The 14,428-nt window shown below is 35.6% G+C and overlaps 3 protein-coding genes and 1 long non-coding RNA gene across 5 annotated transcripts; 2 read left to right on the plus strand and 2 right to left on the minus strand.

The window, feature by feature from the left end:
* Positions 457-1,917, plus strand: LOC18609310 (wall-associated receptor kinase 5). Its single transcript, XM_007044346.2, has 2 exons — positions 457-1,482; positions 1,588-1,917. Exons 1-2 carry the CDS (start codon positions 627-629, stop codon positions 1,638-1,640), a joined length of 909 nt encoding a protein of 302 aa, XP_007044408.2. The 5' UTR covers positions 457-626; the 3' UTR covers positions 1,641-1,917.
* On the minus strand, positions 3,492-7,658 carry LOC18609311 (hydroxyproline O-galactosyltransferase GALT4). Its single transcript, XM_018116353.1, has 7 exons — positions 6,416-7,658; positions 5,893-6,125; positions 5,526-5,816; positions 5,315-5,443; positions 4,979-5,149; positions 4,148-4,255; positions 3,492-4,043 (listed from the first exon to the last, which is right to left on the minus strand). The coding sequence occupies exons 1-7, from the start codon at positions 7,284-7,286 to the stop codon at positions 3,834-3,836; spliced, it is 2,013 nt and encodes a 670-aa protein (XP_017971842.1). The 5' UTR covers positions 7,287-7,658; the 3' UTR covers positions 3,492-3,833.
* On the minus strand, positions 10,848-11,896 carry LOC108660867. Of its 2 annotated transcripts, none has more exons than XR_001926562.1 (3): positions 11,783-11,896; positions 11,518-11,661; positions 10,848-11,252 (listed from the first exon to the last, which is right to left on the minus strand). It is a non-coding gene; the product is annotated as an uncharacterized LOC108660867 (long non-coding RNA). The 2 variants fall into 2 exon arrangements; XR_001926563.1 differs by having other exon boundaries at positions 11,810-11,890.
* On the plus strand, positions 12,144-13,745 carry LOC18609312 (glycerol-3-phosphate 2-O-acyltransferase 6). The gene is made up of 2 exons (XM_018115192.1): positions 12,144-12,755; positions 12,846-13,745. Exons 1-2 carry the CDS (start codon positions 12,144-12,146, stop codon positions 13,743-13,745), a joined length of 1,512 nt encoding a protein of 503 aa, XP_017970681.1.

A 14,428-nucleotide genomic window follows, 5' to 3' on the forward strand; every position in this document is an offset into this window, starting at 1 on the left:
ATTTGCTTGTTGAGGGGTTTCTCTCGCCGTCTACTTACCATGGAAGTTGATTTACGTACATTCACAGGAGGAGGGAGATCATTTTGCTTTGACACTAAGGAAAAACCCATGTACTACTACTTTGTTATGACTCATCTCGTGTACAAACTTCCTCCAAGTTGTGGTTTGTTTTTTGTTGAAAAAGAAAATCAAACAGTGGGTGATTGTGAAAACTCTTTCTCTACTTTTTTTTCTCAATCTTCTTGGCAGGCGAACCAAGTAATCTTGAATCACCAAATGGAACTTTACAGTACTTATAAGAAATCATCATCCTACTGCAACGCCAGCAATAGTTAAGAAAACAAGGCATCTAATGATAGGGAAAAGCAAAGGTCCCTTAAAGCTAGCCAGCCTCACACCGAAAGTCATAAAACCAGTCCCCATAAAACAAAAGCGCATGATGCTTCCTTCCATCTCTCCCTATATCTTTCTCCCTATTTCACTCTCTAAAGGCAGCACTCATTAGCTAGCTGCTTGCTCAGAATAATATAATACCAATTCCACACTTCTCTCTTTACCTCTTCTTCCTTAATTACTCTCACACAGCCCAAACTTTCCTCTCTAATTCTCCAAGCGTAGCCAGAAAAATGAAGCTAAAACGCTCTTTTATTACTCTCCTCCCCTTCATCTCTTTGATCTTTCTTCCCTCTTTGGTCTCATCTCAGGCCTGCCAAAGAAGCTGCGGTAATCTACCTATCAAGTACCCATTTGGAACTGGCCCTGGCTGTGGTGATGCACGCTTTCAGCAATACGTAACTTGTGACCAGCAAAAACTCACCTTGACCACACACACTGGAAACTATCCAATTACCAACATAGACTACAGCAACCAAGTCATATACATCTCAGATCCTTCCATGTCAACTTGTGCTTGCTCTCAGCCAAGCAAAGGCTTTGGCCTCGATTGGGATGCTCCCTTTTCTTTCACAGACGATAATGTTTTCACTCTCCTGGACTGCTCAACCACGTCGTCACCTATTTTTAGATCAAATAGCTATAATGTTGACAACAGCAGTGCTGTTCCCCTATGTGACAAACAAGGTGCTCCCATTTGTAGTTTCTTGTATTCTTGCAGGGCAATTAGCATCCTCAATCTCCCAATATCCACATGTTGTGTTTACACACCAGTGGATCTCGGCCCATCCTTCGAATTGAATTTGCAGAAGTTGCAGTGCTCTTCATATTCTGGATTTTATAGCTTCAGTGGCCAGGAATCTAACCCTGATAACTGGAAGTACGGAATGTCACTTAAGTATAAGTTCAATGTGTATAATGACTATCCGAACTCGTGCGCAGATTGTGAGAAAAGCGATGGAGCCTGTGGTTACACTGGAACTTACAATTCATTTATTTGCAACTGTCCTAATGGCATAAACACGACATCTACTTGTTTCTTTGTGTCATCGTTTAGCAACGGTTTGAGGCTACTCCCCCTTCAGACAGGTATTCATTACATGCACATTTTCCTTTTCCATTTTATAAAGTCAAGCATCCACATTTTTGGTTTGATATCTGCAAACTAAAATGCTAGTTTTCTTGCTGTTGCAGGAACTTTGTTCATCTATTCTCTGGCATGGATTCTGGCCATGGTCCTGCTATAGGCGCCAATTAGAGAAGGACAAAATTCCAACTTCCAAAATGAATTAAAATACTGAAGTTTGACTTTGCTTTGTTGTTTCTAAGACTTCTGCCTTGCGAGAGGACAAAAAGTCCAACTTCTCACAGTTCTGATAAGAAAAAAAGCTTTACTAATTGTTGTAATTTATCTTGAGATGGAAGAACTGTGTGAAAGACAGTAGTTTCGTTTTGCTTTTTTCCTTTGCGTCTAGACGGTGGATAAATGAACACTTTATATGCTTGGGGATGAAGTTACTTTCATTTTGTACAGCAGCGAGTATATTACTATATTAAGTGATTAACATCACCGGTCCATTCATTAAAGCAAACTAAATTTATAGCACTTTAAAAGTGACTACGAGCATTAGCTTATCCTAACCTAAGAATCAGGTTAAAAAGCAGAAATTGAGAGAGCCTGGAGGGTTTGAGAGTATTAAAAACAAGATCATGGGAATAAGGTTCCTTCTTTTGAGCTCATCATCCACTAAAAGAGAATCGCTTTCACTGTAAAGGTTCTTTATTTGTATCTATATCCATGGCAAGCTCTAGAAAGTGATAAAGGAAGATTTATGCCTCCAGTTTATTCTCTCCTCATTTTGTATGCAATTTTTGAAGGCAGATAATGGGCTTTAAGTCTTTAACCAACCTTATTACAACCACACATTGAAGAGTTATAGGCAACAAGCATCAACAGAGGTTTGAGAATAAGACTAGGAATTCAAAGGATCTTTCTTAGTGGGTGCTTAGCTGGTATTGAAGGTGCCAGACCACTACCAGGGAAAAATAGAAAAAGCAGAAGATAGCCCCTATTAGTTTCCTAGCTCTCACTTTAAAGCTTTGCTTCGTACACAAGAGAAAGAGGTCAGTCACTCCTATTAGTTTCCTAACTCTCACTGTAGAGCTTGTCTTCGTATACAAGAGAAAAGAGGTCAGTCACTAAGGTGTGTCTAGGTCAATACCAGAGCAGAAAGATTTGAAAACATGTAGCATCTCTAACCAAATATTTAACCCCTTTAGGAAAGAAATATATCCCAAATCCTGAAATCTTCTTGGCTGTAATAGGATGAGTCATGGTCATCCTGGAATGAACTTCATACACGCAAGTACGCGTAACTGAACTGATACAAGCCGCGAAACTTCTAGCAGGACGGACTTGCTAGAAAGCTCTGTTTATTTAGTAACAATTTCTAATTTGCTGTCCCACAAAAAGATGCCTCACAATCGAGTAGGATTCGTGATCATGATATTCATCTCTACTCTAACAAGAGATATAAAACTGACATTCGATTTATAATTTACTCATCTCAAAATAAGTTTTGATATCAATTATTATAGTCCATCAACTTATAAAATATTATCCGTTTTAAACCCATTAAATCTCATAACTCAGAAATTGAAAATAATATTCATTTCAATACACAACCAACATAAAATTCAAGACTCCCTTTTGAAAAGGCAGTCTTATACCTATACCTTGTGTGATAAGTAACACAGCTTCTCGACTTGCTTGTTTATGCTATCCACCTAATTTAGCGTGGAATATTCTGCCACTCGTCTACAATAAATAATGTCAGCTACATGTATTCACCGTAAGAGCGAGCGTTAGATATTGCAGGGAGAAACGAAGCACATATTTCCAAGTGTAAAGTGACAAGTTGAGGTTTAAAATGAAAATAGAATAGAAAGCTCTTCCAACAATAGTTCTACCGTTACCAGAAATCGTCTCTTAAGACTTAAAACCATTTCAATCATAGCTAGATTGACCTTTTAATTTTTTTTATAATTAAAAAAAATTCAAATTTTATTTTTTAAATTAAAAAATCATATACTAATCAACGATACAAAGATTTACCTTTCCACTTATATCCATAAATTTTCGTATCTTTACTCCCTATTCCTCAATCTAGATTACAACGCAGGTGTGGTTTACATAATGCTCCTCGTATCGATTCCTCCAGTCTGCCGAAGCCCCAGCTACTGGAGAAATGTAGACAAAATGGCCAAAGCAAATGAATTAATTTATGAGGGGAGGAGGAAACGCCCCACTCTATCTGACTTAAACCCCAAAATATACAGAGATTTACCGTTGACTGCAAAAATTTGTTTCTCTGTTTTCCTTTCTCAAATTTACCATATTTTAAGTGAAAACTATGTCTATCGTTTCCTTTGTATAATGGTCATCTCATGTTGCAGCACTGGGGCTTTCCTTGATTTAGTAATTTATCCCACATGCATAACATCTGTCTTGGGGATTGGTAATGAGCAGTGTAATAATCCTCAATGCATCCGAACTGGCAAAATTTCAAGCTGTGCTGGTACTCCACTGGTTTTGAACTGTTGAATTTTTCCACCCACATTCCCATGCTCACATCTTCCATCTTGAATAGCTGCAACATGTGCTCAATGGTTTAATGAACAGTAATTAACTCCATTGCTATTTAAAGAACAACCATGCACACCCAAGCATATGCAAAATAAATAGATGACTTACTCGCAACTTGTGTTTCTCAAACTCAGCTACAATAAACTGTGCAATATCAGATGACACTATGTACCCTGGACCATTTGCGTAGGGTGGGTAGTCTTCTTCTGGCCATTCCTGGAATTCACCAAAAGAAAAAAAGAAATTACAATAAGTAGCAGATTTTGACATGGGCAACTACCTAAGTAGTATTTTAACAAAAAGTAAACCATAGATAAGGCAAGAACATGTCTACAAGTATCTACAACTATATTCAACTGAACTTTAAATTCCAACCCAGTTTTAGATTGATTATAAGAAACTTTTTTGCTTTTTCATGCTACTCAATTTAGAGCAAGCTCAAAAACTATCACTAAAATATTACTAATTCAAGCATTCACAAAGGCATGCAACCTCCCATGCAGTGCCAATTAAAAATGAGAAACAATTTTCTCAAAGGCCAAACTCATGAACAAAAAAAAAATAACAAATCTATATATATATATATATATAACGAATTGATAGCAAGAGGTTCCATCATTTTGCTACTAAAAACACATTACCTTTCCTCATCTGAAAGAGGAAATATTTTATAACTAAATGGAGAATTGACATTGCAAAGCACATCAAAATACAGATAACAGCACATATGCAGATAAAGATAAAAAAACAAATGGAAAACAAGAAGTTCTAATCACGTTCTATCACAATCTAAACAATGCAGTTCTTCAAAAATAGTATAAATTTAACTATAACCGGAAACTCCACTTAAAATTAAGCATTTGACAAGGAAACTAATTAAAGAGGGGATGAAATGTAAATATGCCAACATATTTGCTAAATTCAACAGAAAATGCATACCTCATATGTTACTGCCCATTTACCGTTACGTAGGGGCTTGTGGTAGTAATTCATATTTCCAATATACAGGCTTTTATCTCCGACATTCTTTGCTTCCTTAATCACAGCATCCACCCCAACAAATGTATCATCATCACACTTCATAATATATTTTGCAGCCACTGTACGGACCTGTGAACAACAAGATACAGTATAAAGGTAGTTCTTGGTCTCTAGAGTTTAAAACTAAAGAACAATAATATTTCAACTACTTTTTTATATGTACTATATCCAATTACAAAACTTAATTTTAGCACCAAAAAAAAGTAAGCAATGTCAAATCATCCCACCACTCACCCCATATTCACAGATGGCAACTGTCTTTAGTACAACTAGGTCATAGTTATCCATGTAAGGAACTATAACAATATCACCAAAATACTCCGCTTCCTTCTTCAGTTCCACATTTACTTCCTTTCTTCCATTCTAGGAAACACAAAAGAGTAAATATATCAGGCAAGGGGGCTTTCTCAAAAAAAGAACTTGTGCCTACTTTATCTACCCTTACCAGTGCTACAAAAAACCGAGCCACTACTTTTGAAGACCTTATTAACTTATGCTGCATCCAAGACTTTCTCACAGCCATCCTCTCAGCAAAATGATTGCCAGCAGAAAGGATACCTATAAAAAGCTCTACATTTCCATCAGGAAGTGGTGGTGCCTTCCATTTACTCAACCTCTCAAGATGCTTTTGCGGAGCAAAACTTGGATGTGAAGTGGGCAAGGAAGCAGCAAACACAGAGTGCACATCAAGGTCACCATTTAGAGATAGCCCGGTAGCATCCTCAAGCACAAATCCCTGTAAATATCATCAGCAATTTCAAGATGTTCTATATTCATCAAATCATTAATCCAACATCAAGATGTTAACTCACAGTTCGATACGGAAATGAGGTAACATGACGCCCATCGACATTGAGATGGTAACCCTCCAAACCAGCACTCAACGTGAGAACAAATAACTTTCCCTCTGCAAAAGGGTATGGCCATTCTAGTACCACCTTCTTCTTTCTTCCTATCAATCTGTTCAACCACCATGTAGCCTTCGATTCTTCCAAGCCATTGTCATCATCTCGAATCCATTTCTCACATTTAACTTGTCCATCAACTACCAAATTAAAAATATACAAAGAATCAGCAAATATGCATAATGTTTCATACAAATAACTTTTAAAACAACCTCCACCACCATCCCCCCTCCTCTCCCAACCCCAACAAGATCATAAAGCAACACCACAACCAACTTCACTAAAATTAGCTAACTACCGAACAATTATAAACAAAGAAATAAAAAAATCAACAAAACAAAATTTCAAACTTTCTCAACCTCCATTCTTCATTTAGTAACTCAGCATTCAGCCAAACGCACTAAAATATAAAAACCAAAAAAAAAAAAACCTGTTTCCTCATCAGCTCTAGACTTCCACCCTTCACACCTCAACGCCGACCCCCACTGCATTCGATAACAAGTATTCTGCTCGATCACGGGCTTCCCGCTCCAATCCCCTTTCAACCTCGGATTGAAATGAAGAATCCGCGGCGGATCCTCGCCGTCCACCGTCTTCAACCCTTGCAATTCCATCATAAACTGCGATACCATCACCGACTCATCCCCTTCTTTCAACACCGCTATTTTGGGATCATACTCTGCATGCGACCAATGCGGCAACCCGACCACCGTAATGTGGGACCCTAACGTTAACCCGCAGGGAAGGACCAAGATCCGGCCCCGGCTCATGAACTCCGACCCGGATAAGGAAATCGAATGCGGGCATGATTCGGTTCGGTTTCTGCCTTGATTTTGTTGTCCGGGTTCTGAATCGGATTTGTTTTGACCCGATTGAAGGTCGTCCCAGAGTTTCTTGCCGACAACGAAGGCGTGTCGTGCTGTTTTATGGAGCACCGAGAACTCGTCTTTAGAATCGTTACTATCGAAAGAGCTTTCGTTGAACAGGAGACCTGAAACTTTCTTAAACTCCCGCATTTTCCGCTCCGGTGTCCGACTTCCGGGCTGGCGAACAGGGTCTGGATCGTTTGCTGGCCGAGCGGGTGCTGATTTGTCGGTGAAGTCCTCTTCGCTCTCGAGAAACAAAGGCCTCGGCAACGTGTCGGTGAAGAACCCTCCAGAACCGGAACCATACCCGGTTTTGAAAACGTGCGGGATTTCGAAGCTCATGAAGAGAAGATAGAGAAACAAAACCCCCATCAAGAACTGAACTAGCCTGAGTCGACTCGGTGACACTAGCGAGTCAAGTTTTGCTCGTTTCATCGTTTACTTGGAAAAAAAAGGTCTAAAAATAGAAACAACGAGGGTTGGTTTCTCCGGTTTGGTTTCTGATTGCGGAGTGAAATATTGGGGAACCTTAACCCTAGATTTGATCCGCAGGGAAAAGGGTTGGGATTATTAAGCGGAAAGCATTCAGAGAATGCATAAGCTTCGAACGACGTACAGAGAACGGGCGCAGAGAGCAGAGAAACTTCGAACAAAGGAAAGAGCTTTTAATTTAGTAATTATTTTTAAAACTCACTATTTTTGGAGACAAAACCTTCAAACTTTACGCTCAAAAAGGAAGCAAAAGATTATTATTATTATAATTTCATTGTTCTTTCCCTCTTTGAAATTTCCTTCCTTCTTCTCGATGGTTACCCCTTTTTCAAATATAAATTAAAAATAAACAAAAAAAAAGAAACAAATAATCAAAGCAAATACCAAAAAAAAGAAAGAAGAAACAAAGAAATTTCTAAAACTTGAAAGCAATACACGTCGTTTAGGGGACAGGAGACCATGTCAAGCACCAGCCACTTTGGAAGAACGGTGGTCCACCAACGGTCAGGTCAAGTCAACTTGAGCTTCTCACAGGTCAGAAAGAAATAGCGTAGAATTTTTTTCAGTTGAATGAATTAATTATGCAATGAATATTCTTCTGGGTCCTAATTAATAATTAAAACAAAGTTAAGGGGGATGAGTGGTGAAACTTGAAAGAGCGGGCGTTCGACAGAAGAATGATTTGAAGGGCGGTGGGGACTTTTGTTGATGCCAAATGGGGTCATCGTTGCTTGGTTGGTGGAGCTTTTAATCGTTGGAAATGTCTTTTTTGCTTCTTTCTCTTCCCCTTTTTTTGAAATTTAAATGTTTCATCCCAATGCAATTTAAATTATCCTACCAACAAGTAATAAAATAAGATTACTATTCTTAAATAGTAATTTGATTAATAAAATATAAATTTTAAAAAATATTAATATAATTATGCTACATATTCTTGTTATTGTGTCATATTAGTATCACGTGACATAAAATTATAAATAATATTTTCATTAATAACATGTAGTCAATTACTAGTTATAAGAATTTATTTGATTTAAAATAAAAATATAAAAACTTTATTGAACACAATAAAAGAATAAAGATTTATTTGAATTTTTTTTAAATTTAAAATGTTTTTAAAGTATTATGTCAAAATTATTCAAATGTGAAAAAAAATAAAAAAAATTAGGTAAAATATCTAAAAAAAGTTTTTAAATTATTTTAAAAAATTCAAATAAGTCATTATATTTTTATTAAGTTTGATCAAACTTTTGTACTTTTATTTTGAATTAAATAAGTTTTTTGACTTTTATTTTAAATTAAATAAGTTCTTATAACTAATAATTAACTTAGTCAAAATCTTATTTTTTCTTTTATATTGTATGGTATTAACATGACATACTAATATATAATGATGTGTTATATGTCAATATATTATAATTAATGATAATATAACATATTAATTTGATATAATAATATAATTATATAATATTTTTTACTTTTTACTTCAATATCATATAAATATAAATTGACAAGTGCTATCTTAATTAATAATAATTTATCAATCATTAATTTATTTATTTATTTAAAATAAAAATATAAAATTTAATTAAATATAATAAAAAATAAAAATTATATAAAAATGTTTTTTAAAATAATTAAACATGTTTTTTAAATATTATATAAAAAATATATAAAAGAAGAGTTGGGAACGGTGGTCGGCTTCTTAGTGGAAGAAAACAAAAAGGAGAGATTTTTGATTGAAAATGACCGGCATTCTTTGGAATTTTCTCCAAACTAACGACTGACCGCTTTTTTCTAGTGTACTTAACTTCACGGCGTTTGACCTTTTTTTTTTAATTTCTTTCTTTATTTTTGCGAGTTTCTTGTTGATGGTTTTCCACGTAGATTTCACGTTGTGAGTATGTGACCGTTATTTTCACAAGGAATAAATTAAAAAAATTATTTATATATAGTCAATAAAATTTTTAAATTTTATATGAAATTTATAATAATCAAATAGACATATAACAATGTTTTAATCTTGAAATGTATAGAATAATAATTAATAATTAAACACAATATTTTCACTAATTACTTTGTATAGAAAACAATTAATTTTTACATCATGTGCTTTTATTTTTTGCATGATAATATGATATCAAGTAGTATTTATAAAAATTAAATTGAATTGCTAGTTTTTAATTTTCCCTTAAATAGTTTTCGTTAATATCGTGTGTGTTAAACGTTAATGTTATAATATTATACTAGAAGTAGACAATTTTCACATGTATAAGAAATGTATAGAATGTAAAATGAAATGCGTGTCAACTATACTTGATTAGTTGACTTTATCTACCTTATTAATGACGACTCTGACTGCATTCACAAGTTAAATAATATCAATCCAATTCGATTTATTGACATAAAAAAGAATCATCCTTTAATAATTAAACTTAAATTAGTAAAAATATATTAGTCCTTCGCTTTCTTTGAAAATATGGTTTAAATCCATTTTTTTTTAAATTACATTTATACTTATTTTTTTTCAATTTCAAAACGGTATTCAGATTTTTTTTTTGAAAAACATTTTTTTAATATCTATTAATATTTTACAAAACGATAAATTGATATGTTGATGGCATTATTAGAGTTTACAAGCAAAGAAATTAATAATGAAAAAGTAAAGGAACAATATACTCTTGCAATTTTTATTTTTTATTTTTGGAACAAGGAGAGTGTTACAATTCCAACGTAAGATCTCCACTCCAAGTCTCAAACCCTACTAACGTTTATCACTTGAGCGTACTCTAAATCACAATATGTAATAGTTTTTTCTTTTTTTAACGAGCATGTGTAATAGATTTTGCTTGCAATAAAAAAGCAAAAAAAAAAAGAAACTAGTAACAGTAATTTACACTCTTTTTTAAAAAAAATATTGATATGTAATTAGACAAATTATGTCATTAATCTATGTATTCTATCAAAGTGGTGGACTTAATTCATATATAATAATTTGTGAAAAAATTGAATCATTTACTTTCTGAAATTGATGTTGTCAATTCAATTATTAATGGTTGTAAAAATTTTTCTTTATTTATATTGACATGGTATTTGATTGTATTGATGTATCATTGTATCGTTCTCGAATTTCACGTTATCATATTTAAAATCATTTCAATACAGTTAAATTTTACCATGTAAAAGATTTTGTAAACAACCATTTACATTATATTTTAATTTTTTATTTAAAAAATTAAACAAATTTATTAATTTAAATGAAGAACATCATGACTAATTAAAATAGACTAAAGCAAAAAAATAAAAAGAAGGTTAAAAATTAAAGTTAATTGAAATAAAACCTCTTTTGGATTGGGCCTGGTCTTAATATGGTGATTTGGGCCAAGAGGTGATGTTTGGACATGTTTATTGGGCTCCACAGCTGCAGCTCATCTTCTTTTTTATTATTATTGTTGTTCCCTACATCGTCTTCAAAGGTCCCTATTCTCTCCTTTATTATTCCCTGACTCTTTTGGTTTTTTGGCTGTCACTATTGAATTTGGCGTCAATGGCCCCTTTTCTCCTTCCTCTTCCTTTCCGACCTTTATTTCTCCTTACTTCTTCTAAAATCTAGTTTCCCCTTTAAACCAAGCCTTCCTCTTTCTCTTTCACCCCTTACTTTGTTTTCTTCTCCTCCAGCCACGACCACTATTGCTGGTTCCACTTCTTTCCTTCCTTCCCTTTCTTCTTAAATCGAAAATGCCCCTAAATAAACCCTTACTTTTTTTTGAAAGAAAAGCAGGAATATTATTGCTCATAGTTTCTCACAAAGGAGAATAACAGAAAGCAAAGTCTCATTGGGGCTTCAGAGAAACAAAAGAGTTCCCGTGGTTGAGGACGAGCTTGACAACAAGAGGGAGAGGGAGAGACCTGATGAGCCAAAAAAAAGAGCAAGCATAATTCCTAGCCTTCTACAAACATTCAATAAAACCCGTAACATCTGATATGGCAGTTTACCCCACCGTAATCCTTAAAACAATTAATTCTGCAACTAACAAAAGAATAAGTCAGCCCACAGGAAACCCGTAGTCATGGGGGCAAAATTATTATTCAAAATAATAACTTAATTAACCATATTCAGTGTTTATAGACACCAATTAATAATGGGAACATTGAGTTTTGGGGCCTTTTTTACCTTAGAAAAGAAACCGTAATAATCTCAAAGGTACATGTGATGCATATTTTGTTTTTGTCAACCTCCATGTCGATATATGAAACTTAGCCGACGCCAGACAGTGCTTACAAACGACAACAACAATTGCAATTTGAAGCTCGCGGCCTGGCCTTGTTCATTCGGATACAAAAGGTGAAATTTAGGGTTAGATTGCCCTTTTGCTTAGAAAAGAAAAAAATATTAGTATTACTATTATGTGTGTATTATATCATTGCACAAAACTGACAGATTACAGACGAAAAGCACGTCAAACCTCTGCGATTCAACCCAAGTACCAAGTGCCCACAGCTTCTTATTCCTCCGCTACCGCGCAAAGATCAAAGGCCTCCCCTCGGTTAATCCATTGGCTGGCTGTCAAAGACTCCTGAAAATCACGGGCACCTAATGTCCTAATTCTTCTCGTAAACCAAACCTTTTTGTCCTTTAACAGCCACCCCTTTTATGCATTTTTTCATCCCTATTTGTCTGTTTTTAGTTTCCTTTAACCTTATATAACTGTGCTTGCCATTTACAAACATCAAGGACTACTTCCATAGAGTTGAAGTTTTTCTTCCTAATTAAGGTATATTTTTCCCTAGTTTTTAAACATGGCTATAAATGCTTTTCCTACCGTCCAAAATTGTGCGTCTATAGGCCGAGAAAAGCACACGATGGTCGCTGACATGGATGGCACCTTGCTTATTAGCCGTAGCTCTTTCCCTTATTTCGCTTTGGTTGCCTTCGAAGTTGGTGGAGTCTTGAGGCTCTTTTTCTTGCTCTTAGCTTCACCACTGGCTGGACTTCTTTACTACTTTGTCTCTGAATCTGCTGGCATCCAAGTTCTTATTTTCGCAACCTATGTTGGAATGAAAGTGAGTGATATCGAATCAGTGGCACGTGCGGTGCTGCCAAAGTTTTACTCTAGCGATCTGCACCCCAAGTCATGGAGAGTTTTTTCTTCATGCGGGAAACGTTGCGTGCTTACTGCAAATCCTAGGATTATGGTGGAACCTTTTTTGAAAGATTTCTTAGGGGCTGATATGGTTTTAGGCACCGAGATAGGAATTTACAGAGGTAGAGCTACAGGATTTGTTTGTCAACCTGGGGTACTTGTGGGGAAGAACAAGGCTGATGCTCTTCAAAAGGCTTTTGGCGAGGCACTGCCAGATGTTGGGCTTGGAGATAGGCATACAGACATTCCCTTCATTGCATTGTGCAAGGTTAGCAAAAACTAACTTCTGAGTTAAGCATCGAACTTCAAAGTTTTGATCAGCTATAACATCTAACATATAAATAAAAAAATATTGCAGGAAGGTTACATTGTGCCACCGAAACCGGAGGCTAAGGCAGTTAGAAGCGAGAAGCTCCCAAAGCCTGTAATTTTTCATGATGGCCGGCTTGTTCAAAAGCCAACACCTCTCATGGCTCTCTTAATAATTATCTGGATCCCCATAGGATTCCTCCTAGCCTGCTTGCGCATTGCTGCTGGTTCACTCCTCCCCATGCCTCTAGTCTACTACGCTTTCTGGGCACTCGGAGTTCGAGTGACTGTCAAGGGCACCCCACCCCCACCAGTGAAAAAATCAACCGGTCAATCTGGTATCCTCTTCATTTGCTCCCATAGAACCTTACTCGACCCAATCTTTCTCTCTACGGCTCTTGGACGCCCCATCCCGGTGGTGACCTACTCAGTCTCTCGACTTTCAGAGATCATTTCACCCATCAAAACTGTTAGACTAAGCAGAGATAGAGCCACAGATGCATCCATGATTAAGAAGCTACTTCAAGAGGGTGATCTAGCTATCTGCCCTGAAGGAACTACTTGTCGGGAACCATTTCTGCTGAGGTTTTCAGCCCTTTTTGCAGAATTAACTGACCAGCATGTGCCCGTTGCCATGGTGAACCGTATGAGCATGTTTCACGGCACCACAGCCAGGGGATGGAAAGGGATGGACCCATTTTACTTTTTCATGAACCCTAGCCCAGCATATGAAGTAACTTTCTTAAACAAGTTGCCGATGGAGCTGACATGTAGCTCAGGAAAGTCTAGCCATGAGATTGCCAATTACATACAAAGGGTGATTGCTGCAACTCTTTCATATGAGTGCACAAGCTTTACAAGGAAAGATAAATACCGAGCCCTGGCTGGGAATGATGGAACAGTGGTTGAGAAACCTAAGTTTTCAGCCAACAAAGTAATGGGCTGTTAATTTTCATTTTTCCTTGTAAAGTCCTACTTTTGTTTTCGAGTGATTGATGTCTTGGCTAAAGTTTAAACACTAGGTACCTCCACCGCCACAGATGGTGCAGGGGAATAATTTTGGAAGCCCGAAAGGAAGTGAAAAACACTTCTTTCAGGTTTCGACTTCATTGTAACATTGTCTGGGGTATCATTCACATCCAAATGTGAAAAATCATACATCTTTCAATAGAATAATAATTAGGATAAGGCCTAAATCAGGATAATTCTGATTCCAAAACAGCAATCATAGAGTTCAATCTTTTTTATTTTTTGTCCCACAGCAACATTATCAACCATTTATGAAATTTAATGACTACATACCATAGAATAATCACCTACTTAATTAAAAGATTTAGAGTAGTAATTCACTAAACAAGAAAAAAAAAAAATAATGCTACTCTCTTCTTCCATTTTGGAGGTAAACAGAGTTCAAAAAGCATATAGATATACAACAACCACCAATACCTGTAGTTTACAAAAAAATTTATAAATTATAAGCAAAAAAATACATTACTAGTATTTTTTTTTTATGAAGTAATTATATTTGAATTAATATTAGTTTTTGATTGTAACAAACAAAAAAACCATAATTAGTCATTGATAATTTTTAAGCAAATATTATAAGTATTTCTTTTTTTGTAGCATGAGTTT

The sequence above is a fragment of the Theobroma cacao genome, chromosome 2 (assembly GCF_000208745.1).
Source record: "Theobroma cacao cultivar B97-61/B2 chromosome 2, Criollo_cocoa_genome_V2, whole genome shotgun sequence".
Taxonomy (NCBI): Eukaryota; Viridiplantae; Streptophyta; class Magnoliopsida; order Malvales; family Malvaceae; genus Theobroma; species Theobroma cacao.

Coding starts and splice junctions, on each gene's coding strand:
- LOC18609310 (XM_007044346.2), top strand. CDS start 627: ATGAAGCTAAAACGCTCTTTTATTACTCTCCTCCCCTTCATCTCTTTG. Junction 1,483..1,587: donor GCTACTCCCCCTTCAGACAG/GTATTCATTACA, acceptor TTGCTGTTGCAG/GAACTTTGTTCATCTATTCT.
- LOC18609311 (XM_018116353.1), bottom strand. CDS start 7,286: ATGAAACGAGCAAAACTTGACTCGCTAGTGTCACCGAGTCGACTCAGG. Junction 5,150..5,314: donor TTGCCATCTGTGAATATGGG/GTGAGTGGTGGG, acceptor TGTTGTTCACAG/GTCCGTACAGTGGCTGCAAA. Junction 4,256..4,978: donor AATGGGCAGTAACATATGAG/GTATGCATTTTC, acceptor GGTGAATTCCAG/GAATGGCCAGAAGAAGACTA.
- LOC18609312 (XM_018115192.1), top strand. CDS start 12,144: ATGGCTATAAATGCTTTTCCTACCGTCCAAAATTGTGCGTCTATAGGC. Junction 12,756..12,845: donor CCTTCATTGCATTGTGCAAG/GTTAGCAAAAAC, acceptor AAAATATTGCAG/GAAGGTTACATTGTGCCACC.